Genomic DNA, 19,437 nt, shown 5'->3' on the forward strand with positions numbered 1-19,437 from the left:
TAATCAGATCTGTTCTTTTCAGTCTGCTGGTCTGAAACTACTCAACTCCATGTGCCGCTGTAGCTCAGCCTGAGGTTACCCAGGGGGCTATGTCACCAGTAAAATACCCAATGGGGGGGGGGGGGGGGGGGGTACCAACATGAATTATAATGGTGGACAAATCTTAACCGTGTGTCATACCCCAATTTTTCACATCATATGGCAAATGACGGCTGTTACATCTCTATTTACCCTCCTTGAGGTTACACTGGAGCAGTTAATATTTTAACCCTATGTAAACCAGATATTTCACTAACCGGATAACTGAAAAATCATGTATAATTACCACATGTTACATGTGACTCTTGGTGCTGGATTTCTAGCTCTGGGGAAATGTACTCCTCATACCCCGTGTTAGCCTTTTATCCTCCTGCTTCCAGCGGTGGTCTTGACGCATCCCTAGGGTGACAGTAACTCAGGAGGTAGAGAGGTTCTCTGGTAATCAGAAGGTTCCCGGTTCAATTCCGGCAGCGATTTGAAGTGTCCTTGAGCAAGACACTAGACCCATAACCACTCCCGAGCAGGTTGGCACCTTGCATGGTTTCCTCAGCCGTCTGTGTGTGAATGTCAGGCATAAGCACACAAGTGTTATATAAATGCAGTCCATTTACCTAGTGGTGAGACCTCTGGCCAGTCCACCTTTTCAGGTCTAATTGGTGGCAGGGGAAAAAACCCACTATATAGTATTTATTATAGTCTCATTATAGTGTATCTGACCTACAGTAGGCTCATTGGTGTTTTGAGGACTCCAGGGCTCCGTTCACACTGCAGACGACTGATTTCTTTGCTCATATTTGACTCGGATCAGGATTTTTTCACAACAGTGAACAGCACAAATCACACGGAATCTAAAGAGATAAGATACTCCTTTATTGATCCCCTTGGGGAAATTCAGGCATCATAGCAGCATGGGAGAGGGGAGGTATGGGCATGGTAATAGTAGAAGACGTAAATATAGGCAATACAATTATAGTAAAGATAAAAAATAAGCAGTGTAAACAATATAATTAACTGAATATAAGAATATGAGCACGTAAACTAATCAAAAGTGCAGATGAGGGTCTGTATGCCCCATCACGTTACATTATATGTTACAATAAATATGGGCAATAAAACACTTAGAATCTGAATATATACTAAGTAAATGGTATGCACAGGTGCAGTCATACAATATTTTCAAATCTGATTTGGGCCACTTTCATAATGGTTTTAAATCAGATACATGTGTTTGCAATGCAACCTCAGTCTGAACAGCCAATGCGACTTTTAGGTCACTCGTCTAGATTGACATTTGTCGTATTTATTTTTACTTCCGTCTTTATTGTTCATTTGCGTGTGCAGGTCAGTTCAGGAGTGTGGCCGTATCACACTGGAATCTGATATTGGCCACATAAAAAAAAATCATGTGAACAGCCACACAAAGAAAATCTGATCTGAGCAATAAATCAGAATCGAGCCTAACTTGCAGTGTGAACGTAGCCCAAGATGATATGCCAGGTCAGAGGCCCATTGACACCACTAGACCACATTCATATAGCAAGGAAGTTACACAATGCTCTCCTACTTTCATCTTGGTGTTCAGAAGAAGAAAAAAAACAGTATAGTAACATTGTCTAGTAACATAGCTGATGGCACTACAATGAGAAGCGTATTTGGATGTAAAAACTCAATACAAACACTGAGCCCACAAACTCAGTCTCTAATTCATACATTGCAATCCCAAAAAAGATCCCTAACCTCGTGCGGTAAGCGACACATCACAGGGGAACGGTCCACAGTCCAAATTGAAATCAGCTGAAAGTCTGTTTTTGTGGCCATTGTAGATTACTTACATTAGCTTGCCCTGAACGGAGTACGGAAGCTATTTTTAGAGATGTTACATTTCACAGATTTTCTTTGCCATATTACTGTGACAGTTGATTTGAGTCTTGTCGCCTGTGTATCGAAGTCGGTTTACTTCCAAACAGCACGGTTTGACAATGTCACTTGTGATGTGTTGCAAGAAGAAAAGATAAATCACACTCTCCTCGATAACATTTACACTTAACATCCTGAGAGTCTGAAGTTACCATGTCATGTTCACTTTGAGAACAAGGCTCAAATTCAGTCAGATTTGTAGCCTGTTATTCTCATTTAGAATAGAACCATGGCCAGTGAAGAACCAGGTATAGACTCAGGTTTTTCGCTTTGGGGGTTGTTCATGGTTGATTGATTGATTGAAAACGTTATTAACAGAAGCGTACAGCACAGTACATCTCAATACACACAATTGTTAAGGGCATGCAGACCAGAGAAAGACTTTCGTCTGGTTTACATCAGGGTCCCCCATTTTCAATTCATCTTAATTATCTTAATGGTCATAACTATTAATTGAAGGTCATATGAATATGCCTATATTATGCTATATGTTTTATATAACTGATGGGGGGCTAACCATTTCCTTGTTTTTGGATTACAAATTGTGCCTTTAAATAATATAAAGCAAACATCTGGCTAGCTCTGGTTCTGTTTACCTACTCTTTCAGCCTTGTGGCTACGTCAGAAGGAATCTCTCATTATATTGGCTCGACGGGGTGTCACTCATTGTTCCTTCCTGGGTCTGTGACCACTGGCAGGAAGTCGCTGCTCACACTAAACGCAGTTAGCTGCTGACAACAACCGTTAGGACGAAATGGAAGGATGATGGTGGTCACTGTGGAAGAAAAGCGTCGAGCTTCAAATGTAATGGTTTGAGATCAGACCACATTTCTACAGCTATCGAGTGGTAAGGAATAAGGATATCGTTCAAAACAACCGGTTTGTTATAAACGCCGACGATGAAGCTGCCAGGTAGCTGTTAGCTAACCGAGCTAACGTGAACAACACCAGCGATAGCTAGCGTCGGTTAAAGAGCACCGTGTTGTTGGCACCGTTTGTTTTCCACACTTGTCCAACTGTGTCAACTCGATTGATTGATTGAACATTTAACAGATTGCAGAATGGGTACAATACAGTATGGCTCAATACACAATTGTTAAGAGGATGCAGACCAGAGAAAGACTTTCGTCTTGTTTACATCAGGGTCCCCCATTTTCACTGCATCATAACATATATGACATACACGACATACAGATAGACAGTACTGCTACATCTATACATTTATGACATACCAGATGTACAAATACAGTACTGTTTGTGATACAAAAACCCATGAGAGCCACCACCAGCCCATCCCACTTAGCACTTACAATAACAACAACATGGACAGAACCTGCTAGTTATTAAACTGCGACGGCCACTATGGTATGTCTGCTTTTACTGGCACCATCTGTGATTCATAATGTTAGCTACATATTGGGGTGATGAGCAGCAGACGATCATAACAATAAGCCCCGGCACTTTGCTGGAGCATACGTGATTGTTCTGTGCGTATATATACCCTGCTGTACTGACTGAACCTGTTGTGTTCTCGGCCAGAGGACTAGGTTGTTATATTTTGATCAGGCAAATGTGTGACCAACGCATCGCGTCCATAAATAGCAACCTGCTGGTGGAGGTTCGGATGTGTCTCACAGTCCTTGGGGGGGCAACGCACCAAAGGCAAGGGAGCCATGTTCTCTGAAGTAGCACAGTGTCTAGTGATATTCTGAGTGAGGTTCTTTCTGCAGCTATTTCGGGCTCATCGGTGCTTAAGATGCGGGTTAATTTCTGTTAGTCGAGTGTTATGTGTGAGGTTGACAAGTACAAGATCATTGGATTTACTTTTTCAGGGATATTATGAGAAAAGTATGGTGCTCGACTTTGTGTGTTTTGTGCTAAGTGGGGAACATTCATAGATTGTGAGGTAGAGTGGTCAGGGGCTGGAATGTAACTTGGCCAGTTATTTCTTCATTTGGGATGGCACCTGGCCACCTGTCAAGTGTATACTACTCACACACATGCAGTGGAAAAACTGCTTGTTTGTTGTTGTGGAAATGGGGACTAAAGCCATTTGGTGTCTAATCTATCCACAATCGAGCCCAGAGAATCAATCTACTTCCTTTTAAATAATTGCACAGTATACACGGGTTGCTCTGATCAGTCGCATCTAGCTGCTCTGATTGGCCTGTCAGTCACTTCTAACTTGAGTGGTTATTTGTGGCTGGTCTATGCTGACTTTGCTGAGTGGGTCTTAATAATCAAGCATCTATAGTGTCTGGCAACAGACACACTGAGAGCTGGCTGTGCTCAGAGAGGCTGCACCCTAAAACACTTAAACAAATCAAATGATAGACCTGAAGCTGAAAAAACGATACTCATTAACATTAACATTCCACAATGAGCAACTTTTACGACCGAATCAAAATGTCATTGTCCCGGATCTTTAAGAAATTATCTACAGGATAGAAGGCACGTTTTCTTGTTTCTCCACATTCATTTCTCTCTCTTCTAAATGTCTTCCTCAGCTCAGGAAGAGGAAGTGATGGACTTCCGGGGCAGCAGGAGGCGGGGAGAGGATGGCATCGCCATGGTGATTGACTTTCTGCTGGCTAACGCCCGGCTGGTGCTGGGAGTGGGCGGGGCTGCGGTGCTGGGCATCGCCACACTGGCAGTCAAGCGGGTGAGTGTTGGTTGTGGTGTGGGGGAGTTGGGTTTTTCCAAAGCAGAGCTGGGGCTGTAAAAGACGTAAAGGTCTCATATTATTTAGCGGGCGACAGTGGCTCAGGAGGTAGAGCAGTCGTCTGGTAGTCGGAAGGTTCCCGGTTCAATTCCCGCTCCTCCCGGGCAGCGCGTCGAAGTGTCCTTGAGCAAGACACTTAACCCCTAATTGCTCCGGATGTGCAGGTTGGCACCTTGCATGGTATCCTCCGCCATCGGTGTGTTTGGTGTGTATTTTACCATTTCTATTATGGGAATGGGTTTTGCCCAACTCTGTGCGGAGTTGTCAGTCTGAACGGTTATTTAGACACTGGGAAACACTGGCTACCTGATTTACTGCCCAGCTTGTTTACTCAGGGTATTAAATTCATAATTCTCAATTTAAGGCCTTTAAAAGGTATTAAAAAGTCTTACATTTCATAGCACAGGTATTAAATTTGGGGGGGGGGGGGCAGCCCGGCTGTCGGGAGATGAAATGATATTAAATATATGAACTGTTTTTGTATTCAAGTCGTTGTTTTTAGCGGGGCTTGGTGCGTGCGTCTGGTGAGAGCTTGTATGGAACGCGTGCAGCTGCCAGTTCAGTGTTGAATGAATGAATGAAAACTTTATTTAACAGATTGCAGAATGGGTACAATACAGTACGGCTCAATACAAAATTGAGCCGCTATGTGTTGCTAGCTATGTGTTGTTGTTGTTTGCTAGTATGGTCATGACATTGGTATTCAATGTAGCTCTAAGTGGTCTTACACCTGCAGATACCCTGTTACTCTTGGGTGTAGACAGACAGGGATTAAAAATTGTGTTCTACGGCGACCAAAAACAGCATGTTCAACACAAGGGAGGAAAGAGGTGCTGGAAAATAAACAACTACAATTATTATTTAGACATAACTTAATAGATTTGAGGAAATCATACAAAAAAAGATACAAAAGGCCCTTGAGCTCCATTCGATTCAAGGTGAAAATCCGACATCTCAGTTTTTCTCTAATCTGAAAAACGGATGGGACACCAGCTTCGAACTTAATTGACCTATCTAAAGCCGAGGCCTCGGGAAGCAACAGTTGTGATTGGAGGGTCGAGAAAAGAGGGCAGGGTTTGAGATAGGTCAATTACTTTAAAGAATGTCGCTCCTTTTAGATCCAATATATCACCACCGTTGCCATTGAATTCATTGGTTTGTGTTTGTTTGTGCCAATATAATGAGCATGTTGACGAGTAACCGTTGTCTGACTCGTGTGTTTAGTTGATAGAGCGTGCGGGCCGCGCCGCGGAGGACGAGAAGGTGAAGCAGAAGCTGGCCGAGGAGTTTAGTTTAGCCTCCCCCACTGTGATCAAGAAAGGCCTGGAGGACATGGTCTTGAAACACGTCGGCAAGGCGACCAAACAGCAGAAAGGTACTGGTTCTAACGGCGTACCTGAAAGTCTTCAGACGTAACACACACACACAGTCATTATGTTCAGTGAAGAGTTTCATTCCACTGTGACAGATCCACCTCACAAAGACATGACACCTGCTCATGCATGAGACTCTGGTATGGTTGTCAGAGAAGCTTTATTTAGGATGTCACGATGGTAACCAACACCCCTCCGTGCTGATAACTCCAGAGCCAGGCGCCCAGAGCTATTGTCTACCCGCCTCACGGCCAGGGCAGGAGAGCTTCTACCCGCCTCATCATGTCGTTCATCATGTCGTTTTTTTTCTTCACATATAAACAGTCACATAGCTGTTAGCACATTTTATTAACCAACTGTGTGTGTTTTTTTTTTACTTGGCTTATAGATAGACCTTTGAGCGTCCCTCCAGGTAGCTTGTGCTGTATGCTGAGGATATGATAATGTTGCATGAACGCTCCGGCAACATCAATCCAGCCTTATTGTCTCTTGTAGGCTTTATATAAGAACCCTGCTTCATCGTTCATTAGCAGGCTATACGGTAGCCTGATTAATGAACTAGGTATACAGGGATTAAAGCTGTCCGGACTTCCACCATTTGGTCATAGTAGGAAAAAAGAGAGAGAGCTTTGTTTAATCCATATGACTAAATACACCTATCCTAACTATTTAGGACTCTTTTACAGAGTTTAAAACCTTGTCAAATCAAGTTGTACATGTTTTAATTGATTTGTTATCTTTACTTGTCTTATTGTTGTGATCTCATATGCCTTTTGTTTTTGCTTAACTCTGTATGTACACTCGACGTAACTAAACGAGGGAAACCTCAGTTGCCTTTCGAGTTTAAATAAAGGTTTGAATTGAGTTTAATTGAATTTAAGAGCAGCGGGCAGACCAACTCCAGTTGTGATGTCAGTACCGTGGTCAAGGGCAACGGCAGGAAGCCTAACGCGTGTGACCGATCGTATGTTACTCCTTCTGCGTTGTGTTAAATGTCGATGCCCCCGAGGGAGTTTCGAACCCGGATCGGCCGCACCGCGGGCGACAGCATAGACCGCTGTACCAAGAGGTGAATTCACTTCTTGGTAACGTGTTTATGTGTCTTTTTAAGGGGAGTTTCGCAGTACCGCTTACTGCCACAGTCACTTCACAACACACGTCCATCGTGACTGTGGCTATTACTCATGGACCTCTGTTTCACATGCATGTGTTTATTGGAAAGGGGGTGATATATAGCCGTTTTGTATTGGAACCCTTCACTTCTGTCCTACTGATTACAGGCTCGACGAGACGTCTTAACTCCTTGTCTCCCGACAGGGGACCTGAGCCAGCTGCAGCACAAGTCCAGTCTGGAGGTGGCGGCCAAGCCTGTGGCCAAGCCCAAGAGGATCCAGCCGTCTGTCCCCACGCTGCAGGTACCCTCACCGCTCAGGGGACACGCTTAACAGCAACACCTCATCCGTTTGATGGTATTCTACACAGAATTGTCTTTACTTTAAAGGTGCAATATGCCGTTTTAGGATAGAGGTTTTGAAACTCTGAAGTAAAAAGAAAAACAATAATAAAATCAATTGTCCTCCGAGGTAAACTGGGTTCCTGGAACACTGTTTGACGCTCGATAGCTACAGTTTGTTGTTTGCAGTGACGGGGCCTGTCATTTTGTTTACATTCATAATACGTGTGCAGCTGATGTTACCCAGCTGGGGGGGCAGCAGAACTTTACCCATGGAGGCATGATCTCTGTGAGTGCCATTCTGGTTTGTAATGAAAATATTTAGAATTTAAATATTACTTAGATAAGAGATGTTAGAGGGATGCTGCTGCCATCAAACAGCCGCTGATCGAAAACTTGTTTTGCAATGACACTTTAATGAAATATATCGTCTATTTATCGTCCTCTGTGAGCATTTCATTGATAAAAAAACAAACATATTTGTGTGCATTTGACTGCGGTCGTGGCCATGAGTGATTCAGACTGGCATGTTTTATAAAGGAAGCTGACAGGCTCCTGTAGTAGTTCAAGTCAGTAATAATGTTTTATAAAGACAGCTGACAGGTTCCTGTAGTCAGTAATAATGTTTTATAGAGGAAAATAACATGGGTGTAAAATATCACAAAAACACTGGCATGGACCTCTAATTCTAACCCTCCTAACCCTTTAATTTGTGACCCTTTAACACACGTGTCAAATGTGTGTGTGTTTAGGAGCGTCTGCTGCAGTTCTACCACACGCGGGCAGCGCTGCCCCCAGGAGAGGTGCGCTGGGCTCAGACCTTGGCTCTAGATATCTGCACCGAGATCCAGGGCTTCCTGCACGCGCGCCACACTGACATGCCCCTGGGAGAGATGCACCTGGGGGGGTCTCTGCTGGACGACCTGCAGGTTAGTCCATATACTGCACACAGTGTTTCCCTTATCTGCATTCAGCAGCGGCGCAGCGAAAGATTTGTCCGCCAGCGTGCGCTAATATGGATTCCGGCGCTTTGCGCACGCAGCACAGCACTGCTGTTGAATAGTTTTTCAGGGGAAACACTGCTGCATACTACTACCTTCTGAAAGTTCATATTACATACTACTATCTTCTGAATATCAACAGGTAACAATACTAGTCTCAGTCACATTGACCTTCTGAAAGTCCATACTGCGTACTACTACCTTCTGAAAGTCCATATTACATACTACTACCTTCTGAATATCAACAGGTAACAATACTAGTCTCACTCACATTGACCTTCTGAAAGTCCATACTGCGTACTACTACCTTCTGAAAGTCCATATTACATACTACTACCTTCTGAATATCAACAGGTAACAATACTAGTCTCACTCACATTGACCTTCTGAAAGTCCATACTGCGTACTACTACCTTCTGAAAGTCCATATTACATACTACTACCTTCTGAATATCAACAGGTAACAATACTAGTCTCACTCACATTGACCTTCTGAAAGTCCATACTGCGTACTACTACCTTCTGAAAGTCCATATTACATACTACTACCTTCTGAATATCAACAGGTAACAATACTAGTCTCACTCACATTGACCTTCTGAAAGTCCATACTGCGTACTACTACCTTCTGAAAGTCCATATTACATACTACTACCTTCTGAATATCAACAGGTAACAATACTAGTCTCACTCACATTGACCTTCTGAAAGTCCATACTGCGTACTACTACCTTCTGAAAGTCCATACTGAGTACTACTACCTTCTGAAAGTCCATACTGCATACTACTACCTATATCAACAGGTAACAGAAGTAGCCTAATCACCCCATTTGCTGACGATTTCAGTCGGCATTCTCCGCAGGCTGTTTTGTGTTTTCAAAATGTCCGTCTTTAGCATCAATTGGAACACAAAAAAGGAACTAACCTTCGAGCTAGCAAGCTACTCTCATGATGCAAAACGTTGATGTTGAAACATTTCTCAGCTGATGCTGTTTTGCAAGGTGCATGTTGTGCCTAGTGTTTTTTCCCCTAGTGTGCAACGATAATGGGTTCTACCAGACGTCCCTCCTGCACAGCGGGGGAACGTAGTGTGGAGACGGCTCTGGTCATCATGTGAGATCACCTACAGCTCAACATGCAGCACTCGTCACAGTGTCTGGTCATCATGTGAGATCACCTGCAGCACTCGTCACAGTGTCTGGTCATCATGTGAGATCACCTACAGCTCAACATGCAGCACTCATCACAGGGTCTGGTCATGTGAGATCACCTACAGCTCAACATGCAGCACTCATCACAGTGTGGTCATCATGTGAGATCACCTGCAGCTCAACATGCAGCACTCGTCACAGTGTCTGGTCATCATGTGAGATCACCTGCAGCTCAACATGCAGCACTCGTCACAGTGTCTGGTCATCATGTGAGATCACCTGCAGCTCAACATGCAGCACTCATCACAGTGTCTGGTCATCATGTGAGATCACCTACGGCTCAACATGCAGCACTCGTCACAGTGTCTGGTCATCATGTGAGATCACCTGCAGCTCAACACGCAGCACTCGTCACAGTGTCTGGTCATCATGTGAGATCACCTGCAGGTCAACATGCAGCACTCGTCACAGTGTCTGGTCATCATGTGAGATCACCTACGGCTCAACATGCAGCACTCATCACAGTGTCTGGTCATCATGTGAGATCACCTGCAGCTCAACATGCAGCACTCGTCACAGTGTCTGGTCATCATGTGAGATCACCTGCAGCTCAACACGCAGGACTCGTCAGTGTCTGGTCATGTGAGATCACCTACAGCTCAACATGTAGTCACAGACGTCGGTCGTCACAGCGGGGGGGAAACACACTGGGTCATCAGTTGTCTTCCAGTTCGTCCTGAAAACACAATACTCTTCATACACTTGAACGTACTCTGTTGGGAAAAATCAGGGCTTGTATTGATCAAGTGTTTGAAAGTAGGAGTGCTGATCTGAGGATCATGAGGTGTATATGAATGATCATGTGACCTGACAACACGGTCTCGTCAAAAAAGGTAAATTAAGTACTAATCGACCACAGGGAAAAAGGGGTACATAATGCACGTTATGTTATAGCCATAAGTCATATATTTGCTTTTCACAGCAAAAGTCCAAAACAAACTGTTTGTTTCATGGTTATGGTTAAGATATGAACCTAGGGTTATGGTTAGTTTAAGGTATTTAAAGTTAGTTTAACTGTATGGTTACAGTTAGGGTTAATGTTATGGTTAGTTTAAAGTAAAGGAACTTACCTCCCATGCGAGCGACCCGGGTTCATTCCTAAGTAAGTACATTTTAAGTGAAAACAAAACAAAAATATTGGAATATGTACTTACCGGTACTTGTAATACGTACACATTGTACATTTTCGGAAATATGTCAATATATTATTTATGGCTATAACATAACGTACAATATGTACCTTTCTCCTGTGGTTGACTAGTACTTTATTTTGATATTTTAAGCGCTATAAGAGCACTGGTTCTAGATAAAGTGTGATAAATATTGGCCCAGATGTGTAGACTTGTTTATAAAGAAGACGTGTCCGGCCCATGGGGACATTAACGTGTGTTGTGTGTTTGATTTGATTTAGATTAGACCATCATAATATATGAATCCTAACTGGAATTGTCTGTCTGTCTCTGCATGTCTGTCTGTCTCTGCATGTCTGACTGTCTGACTGTCTCTGTCTGTCTGTGTATGTGTCTGTCTGTGTGTCCGTCTGTCTGTCTGTGTGCAGGTGGTGAGTGCGGACCACGCCTGTCTGCTGGTGCCTCTCCAGCTGGAGTCGTCTCTGTGGAGTCTGGTTCCTGGGGAGCAGACCCTCCTCACTCACCCCCTCAACTGGATGATCCGCAGGAACAACCTGGAGTACTTCCCTCGAGGACGCAGCTACTGGGACAAGTAGGCATACCTTAACTAGTGAGCTTAACTAGTGACCTTAACTAGTGAGCTTAACTAGTGACCTTAACTAGTGAGCCCATACCAGCAGCTACTGGGACAAGTAGGCAGACCTTAATTAACTAGTGAGCCCATACCAGCAGCTACTGGGACAAGTAGGCAGACCTTAATTAACTAGTGAGCCCATACCAGCAGCTACTGGGACAAGTAGGCAGACCTTAATTAACTAGTGAGCCCATACCAGCAGCTACTGGGACAAGTAGGCAGACCTTAATTAACTAGTGAGCCCATACCAGCAGCTATTGGGACAAGTAGGCAGACCTTAATTAACTAGTGAGCCCATACCAGCAGCTCCTGGGACAAGTAGGCATACCTTAACTAGTGAGCCCATACCAGCAGCTCCTGGGACAAGTAGGCATACCTTAACTAGTGAGCCCATACCAGCAGCTCCTGGGACAAGTAGGCACACCTTAACTAGTGAGCCCATACCAGCAGCTACTGGGACAAGTAGGCATACCTTAACTAGTGAGCCTGTCTGTGGCTACCTTCCGCTAGTGAGCCCATACTGGCTGACTTTTAATCTCTCCCATGTCTAGCTTTAGGAGAGATATTTATTTCCTATGTCTTTCCTATGAGCTAATGGTCATCAGTATAGGAAGTTAGGAACTATTTCTCACTTGGGGTGTACTTTGACCGACTGTCAACTTCTCACAGAATGTTTAGAATGTTTCCATGGTTACCACTCCCTGAACATTCCATGCAAGGCAAAGATACACAGCAGCACACTCTCAGACCTAAAGCAAATAGTCCGGATCTACTTTTATTTTTCAAAGGTCATGAATCTGTAAACTAAACACGCATCAAATGCCAAAACAAAGATGGACCTTTGACTGAGAATAGTCTGTTTTGTTGAAATCTGCACAACGGTAGTTTGTTTATACTTCAGAAATGTGATAGGAAGTGAGTCAGGAGCCTGACGCCTGGGAGGAATGATGGTGTTGACAGCGGACGACGGGGACAGTTTAGTGGACGATGCTTTCAGGTAGATGCACTTGGATAGAGGTTAAACCGCTGAATTTGGACAACTTCTCCTAAAGTGATATGTTCCTTTTTAATAGCGAATGTCATCCGTTTTAAGCTTCCATAGAGATTCAGTTTCTCAGACATCAGGTGCCGCCATGCCCTCCTCCCCACAATCTGTTAGCATTAGGGATGTCCCGATCCGATCACGTGATCGGGATCGGGGCCGATCACGTGATTTTCCGAAGATCGGGATCGGCAAAAAAAAAAAAAAAAAAAAAACGATTTTTTTTTCTTTTTTTTTTTTTTTATAATTTTTTTTTTTTATTCAACAAACATGACCATGTTCACGTCTTAGACTCATACTGAGGCCTTAGTTTTGGTTTTAAATTGCATATCATCATTCATTTATTTATTGTCACAGAGCAGAAGAATTTTGCCAAAACAAACCAATAGTATCCAGCTGCAGAACGGCAGACCAGCCACAATCTCAGACCCAAATAATTTTTTTTTATCCCAATTTCTCACATTACATTCACCCTGAATGTTGACGTTATCCAGGTGAAAAGTTAACTTCATAAATCATTTGATGTATAATTAAATCAAAGGAAATGCGTTTGGGTCTGAGAGTGTGGCTGGTCTGCTGTTCTGCAGCTGGATACTATTGGTTTGTTTTGGCAAAATTCTTCTGCTCTGTGTGACAATAAATAAATGAATGATGATATGCAATTTAAAACCAAAACTAAGGCCTCAGTATGAGTTTAAGACGTGAACATTGTCATGTTTGTTGAATAAAAAAAAAAAAAAAAAAAAAAAATTGATCGGATCGGGAAATATCGGTATCGGTAGATACTCAAAATCACATGATCGGGATCGGATCGGGAGCAAAAAAACGTGATCGGGACATCCCTAGTTAGCATACAGTATGAGCATGGAGCACAACATATCTGATGACTGCTTTAGTGCTGTTGGAGACAGTACTAGGCCTACTTTGATGTGGATTTGATTTATTAGTGATTTCATTTTGAAATCGGCCACCTATTGTGTTCGCTGGACAAACATGTTAATTTCCTGTCCAATGTTTTTTTTTTTCTCCTTCCTGTGTGTGTGTGTGTGTGTGTTGTAGGTTCCTGGTAGGCGGCTACTTGTCATCAGAGGTGATAGTGGGCATGTTCAGTAAGGTTGTCATGGAAACGGTGAACTGGCCGTCTCTCAGCGGCACCCTGGAGTGCCTGGTCAGACCTGTCCTGGGAGGACCGGACCTTCGCCTGGAGATAAGGTACATCATGTCATATTCATTATTATTTATACTGTATAGATGTATTTATTTATTGTCACGCACAAGTGACTGAAGTCAACGGAAGCCACCACTTCCTTCCTTCCTCCACACGTTTGACTTCAGACCGCGACAAAATCATAAAAGACTCGACTTTGACTTGATTACAGTTCCACGTTGGACCAATCCGTCAGCCAATCAGGTTGCACGAGCAGAGAAGGAAGTTGTTGTGTGTCAGTGCAGCATCGTCTAAATGTAATATACTACTAACTATTACTCTGTTGGCTTTAAAAAATGGAACCGACATCACATTTGTAAAGAACACATTATGGCTGGTTTAGGACTTGAAACCCCAAGTTTCTTGCTTGAGACTTGACTTGGGGGAATGACCCGTTTTTACATTTACATTTATCCAAAGCGACTTACAAATTGTGAACAACAAGTCAACAGGAGGTGTATGATAGACGACAGGGACAGTAGTGGTCGCTAGCTTACTTGTAGATGACTTTAGATAGAGGTAAGAATGCGGATTTTTGACAAGTTCTACACAAGTGAAATATCCCTAGACTTCTTAAAGGTGCTTGAAAAGTGCTTGTAATAATGTAACATGTTGTACTGTGCCGTGTATTTCTAGGCCTGACCCAGAGAATGGAGGAGCGGGCAGCAGCAGTGACCAGCCCCTGTTCATATCCATCTTCCCTCTGCTCAGAGAGGGGGACGTGGTGCTGACAGCCCAGCCGGAGATCACCGCTCCCTGGGTAAACGCCTGGCGCCTGTCCCTGTACGCCTGGGAGACCCAGCGGTTGGCCCAGCTCGACGCCTCTGACCACGGCTACCGCAGACACACTCTAAAAACCCTAAAGGCCGTGTGCAGACTTAACCCCGCCCTCCGCCCGCTTACCGCCGCCCCGTTGGTCAATCTCATCCTGCACCTCAGCGACAGGGAGAGCGATTGGTCGGAGAGTGCCCTGGAGGTGCGATTCCAGCAGTGCATCACGGAGTTGATCTGCTACCTTGAACAAGGGGCGTTGCACAGTTACTTCAAGCCCGCTGTCAATCTCCTGAGTGGCCTATCAGAAGAGCAGATAGACCAGATGGGCTTCATGCTCTACTGTGCCGTGTCAGAGCCTGCTCTGCTGCTCATATAACTCACTGCATACAATACACTACTGTTTTGTTCTTGATTTATTGTGATGTTTCTTCTTGACTTGTTTAAAGAAGATGTGTCCGGCCCATGGGGACATTAACATGTGTTGTCGGGCCTTACAAATAAATTTGATTTGATTTGATTTACAACTCACAACAAGGCGGCTGGGTGGCACAGCGGTCTAAGCGCTCGTCACCAACGCGTGAGACACCGGTATCGAATCCGGCTGTCAGCGTTGCCTCCGGCTTGCGCCAGCCGTCATACTGACTCGATTGGCAGAGTCAGCGGGAGGGGAGTCGATGGGTGGTAATCTGCTCGTTGTAAACAGCGACTCCTACAGGTCGGTCAGGGCGCCTGCACAGCAAGGACGGGAGATCGTGTCGAGGGTAGTGTGAGCCTCCCACACGTTACACCTCGCCAATGAGAGTCCGCGCTGGCAGGTGAAAAGAAGTGGCTGGCTGACTCTGCATGTATCGGAGGGGACATGCGATAGATTCTTCAACCCTCCCTACGACCGACCAGTGGGGGGAACATGCGAGCAACGATCAAGACAGGGGAGGGGGGAATTGGCACAACTAAATTGGGATGGGAGAAAAAACTGAAAAAGAAGGAGAAAAAGTGGATTAAAAAAAAACCACACACAGCCCATACAACACAACGTCAGACAAGCACACATCTGAGTTGGAGCAGAGGTTTGAGCTTTGTGGGAGGGGCCTGTGTGGTGACTGGGGGGTAGAGAGGAGGAGTGAGACGGGAAGAGACTCCTCCACTAGCGGGCTTCCTCTCCTCGTCTCCTGCTTCCCCCTGACGCTGGCCCGAGGGCAGAGGGAGCCGACCCTCGCAGCTCTAACGGTGTTACTTTAGGGCAGAGGAGACGAGGAGACTGGTGGAGAGTATGCTACTTTGCAGTTTTGGGACGGAGCCCGAGACTGGTGAGCCTGGTGAAGAACCACTCAAAGGAAAGGAGATGTGCCAAGAGAAGGGAATGAGGAAGTGGGTATAGTATACTGCTGTTTGGAATGCAACCAGATCCTTTACATACAGTACAGCCAATATATTAATTATTTTTATAGGTCTTTAAGGACTGTGTGAAATGAACCGTGTATGAACAGCTTCTGGGTTTCATTTTCATTTCATTTTCACCCATAACATGTAACCGTTTGTGTAACGCATAGAAGACAAAGCCATGTGATGTAACGGTTACCTCTCGTGAATATTAAGAATACTTGTGTTGAAGTGAAAGATTATGATGCCCTGATGATATCCAATAATATGTTCTGACTAGGCCCTGATAATATCCAATAGTACGTTCTGAAAAGGCCTGATAATATCCAATAGTACGTTCTGACTAGACCCTGATAATATCCAATAGTACGTTCTGACTAGTCCTGCATGGAATCTCTGAATGAAGAACGCTGATGAAAAATCCAGAACCGATCGGATCATAAAAAAAAACTATGGTTATATCCACTGTTTTTTTTCTTTTTACAAAGTGATGCAAAAATATGCCTGTCAAATATCTTTATTTATCAACCAAATGTGCTAAAATAGGGCAACAACCCTGTGTTTTTAAATCTGAATGTTCAAAATGTCCAAAGTGATGGTAGTCACTTATGTGGTCTGTGATAGGCTGAAAACATGCATTAAAGTCACAATCAGTGATCCCTAAGTAAACTAATTGGTAACCCTACCACCAGAAATAAGAGATCAGAATGGAAACCTGTTTCTATTCTCGAGTTGATTGTCTCAGCTCTTGATAGGACAACACTGGAATAAAATAAATATTCTATTATCTAGTTGATTGATTCTTGATAGGACAACACTAGAATATAATAGAATAAAGATTATATTATATTCTCTAGTTGATTGACAAGGCTAGACATGTATTTGCTGTATTTTGTAGCTGGTTTGTTCACGTTGGTAATGTTTGTAAAGACTGCCGTAAAACAGATGGCACATTTTCCAAATGGTGAATTTTACCATCTAGTTCAAACCCCAAGAATGTATGAATATTTATACGGTAAAATACGTATTATTTTATTTATTTTTTTTGTATCACTGATTGGGGCTTTAAAGATGTTTAAATTCACATGTGTAAAACATTGAGTCGTTCTTTTGTTTTGGTCTGATCATGTGTGGGTTGGAGTTCAGTGGGTATAGGTGAGGGGTAGCTACTGCTGGCCACACCTCAGGGTCTGCCAAGAGAGGTCTGGAGACATTCACAGTATAATAAGTTACTGTATATAGCCATATATTATAGCATTATAATATATATATAATGCCCTTGCGGGTAGAATTTCCCCAAGGGGATCAATAAAGGAATGTCTTATCTTATTACAGAATCTACCTTAAGTTAATTCTGGTAACTATATATATATTATAAATACATAATAGTATGTATAGTAACTTGTACGGTGACCCCAACCCACACATGACCCAAAAAAATAACAAAGTGTGGTACCAAGAGTGGCTATTTTGCCTAGAGGTCACTGCTTGACGGCATTACAGTTTCTACCTTTAACCCTTTCACTGCCACACTACAGACGGTTAACCCTTTACTATCACACTACCGACGGGTAACCGGTTGAAAGGGTTAACCTGCTGTTGTGCGGCAGTGAAAGGGTTAATGATGAGACATCCTTCAGAGTGATGGGTGCAGTCTTGCTGTGATATTGTGTACATCTTTCATGTAGCTCTACCAGACCTGCTGTAACTATGCAGCACTACAAACCTGCTAAAAACCACCATGTTTAAATAATAATAATATACTCTCTAGTTAGATCATTCTGACTCATCATTATGGCATCATAATTCTGAATGGTAAGATATCTGACAGCAAGTCAGACACTGGTGGTTAAATGTGTGCAATATATTGGAGTATATGATGAGAGGATCAACACGGAGACGAATAAGCTTTTGTTGTTAGGTTTCAGTTTTCTCGCTGCTCTTTGGGTGAGCTATTTAATCAGGGTTAAAGAGTATGTTGCTTGTTTTAAAGATGCCTTCTAATATGTATGAATGTTGTTGAGACTTGGGTTTAATTGTGTTTTAGGTCAACGAGTGAGAGGGACATTTTCTGCTGTTGGGAGAGTAATTAAAGTATTGTTCTTGTTCATCTTGTCATGTCCTGTTCTTTTTACGTGTCCTCCATTCCTCAGCTAGATAACTTCATGATCAATACTAGAATGAGTCAAATGAATAAATAACGGCTATAATTTTGCAATTTATATTGACGATTGTGTCACGGCTTCAATGTTAGCCGTATACTTAGTTTATAGGGGCACTTCATGACAAAATGCTGATTTATTTTGCACATAATCTCACACATCCAAAAACTACCTCAATGAAATCATGATAAGGTACAGTAGCAGTCCATACAAGACAAGGTATTTGTTTTCATCTACATCATTTCAGAGCTGCTAGTAACTCAACACAATGATTCAATGTCTCCGATGACATCACTACTAGTGGCCATATTCTAATAATTTACTCGCAATAACTGTCAAACTAAATTAATGTGTGCAAAACCGTTTTTTGGATCTGTGAGATTATGTGCAAAAATAAATCCGCATTGTTTTTTGGTGAATACCATTTACAGACGAGTGGCTGTGCAGGAAAAAGACTCCCGAGTCGGACCACAGAGACTATATTATAGACTTCTTAAAAAGCCGTGATCAGTGTCAAAATTAATGTCAAGTATCGGTATTATTTATTTTCATTAGCAATGAACCTCTTCAAAAACATTGACCCTGACGTGATTTGAACACGCAACCTTCTGATCTGGAGTCAGACGCGCTACCGTTGCGCCACAGAGCCCCATAGCAGTGCTTAGCCACTGGATCCCATAGATAGATCAGTGTCCTCCCTCCTCGGCTCTACAGTCTTCTGACTGAGTTAAGTTCATACTGTAAGCGCCCTCCTTGGCTCTACAGTCTTCTGAGTTAAGTTCATACTGTACGCGCCCTCCTCGGCTCTACAGTCTTCTGAGTTAAGTTCATACTGTACGCGCCCTCCTCGGCTCTACAGTCTTCTGAGTTAAGTTCATACTGTAAGCGCCCTCCTCGGCTCTACAGTCTTCTGAGTTAAGTTCATACTGTAAGCGCCCTCCTCGGCTCTACAGTCTTCTGAGTTAAGTTCATACTGTAAGCGCCCTCCTCGGCTCTACAGTCTTCTGAGTTAAGTTCATACTGTACGCGCCCTCCTCGGCTCTACAGTCTTCTGAGTTAAGTTCATACTGTAAGCGCCCTCCTCGGCTCTACAGTCTTCTGAGTTAAGTTCATACTGTAAGCGCCCTCCTTGGCTGAGCCAAGTTGGCTCTACAGTCTTCTGAGTAAGTTCATACTGTACGCGCCCTCCTCCTCGGCTCTAGACTAGAGAGGCTCTACACAGTCTTCTGAGGAAGTAATTCATACTGTACGTGCCCTCCCTCGGCTCTTCAAGATCCCCCGCGCGGCCGCCGCCATGCAGAGCGCAGCGTCTCGTGCACATGACGGTTGATTCTACAGTGACCTGCATATTAGGCGCGTGAACAGCAGTCCTCGCGCGCATCCATCAGCTGT

The 19,437-nt window shown here is 43.7% G+C and overlaps 1 protein-coding gene across 1 annotated transcript; it reads left to right on the top strand.

Annotated features, from left to right (window-relative positions):
* Positions 1–2,673: 2,673 nt before the first annotated feature.
* mief2 (mitochondrial elongation factor 2) lies at positions 2,674–17,991 on the top strand. The gene is made up of 8 exons (XM_084318946.1): positions 2,674–2,803; positions 4,464–4,618; positions 5,903–6,053; positions 7,369–7,466; positions 8,257–8,433; positions 11,275–11,438; positions 13,582–13,734; positions 14,366–17,991. Exons 2-8 carry the CDS (start codon positions 4,481–4,483, stop codon positions 14,877–14,879), a joined length of 1,395 nt encoding a protein of 464 aa, XP_084175072.1. The 5' UTR covers positions 2,674–2,803; positions 4,464–4,480; the 3' UTR covers positions 14,880–17,991.
* Positions 17,992–19,437: the final 1,446 nt, after the last annotated feature.

This window comes from Notolepis coatsorum (assembly GCF_963971535.1).
Source record: "Notolepis coatsorum genome assembly, chromosome: 7".
Classification (NCBI taxonomy): Eukaryota; Metazoa; Chordata; class Actinopteri; order Aulopiformes; family Paralepididae; genus Notolepis; species Notolepis coatsorum.

Coding starts and splice junctions, on each gene's coding strand:
- mief2 (XM_084318946.1), top strand. CDS start 4,481: ATGGACTTCCGGGGCAGCAGGAGGCGGGGAGAGGATGGCATCGCCATG. Junction 6,054..7,368: donor GGCGACCAAACAGCAGAAAG/GTACTGGTTCTA, acceptor GTCTCCCGACAG/GGGACCTGAGCCAGCTGCAG. Junction 8,434..11,274: donor CTCTGCTGGACGACCTGCAG/GTTAGTCCATAT, acceptor GTCTGTGTGCAG/GTGGTGAGTGCGGACCACGC.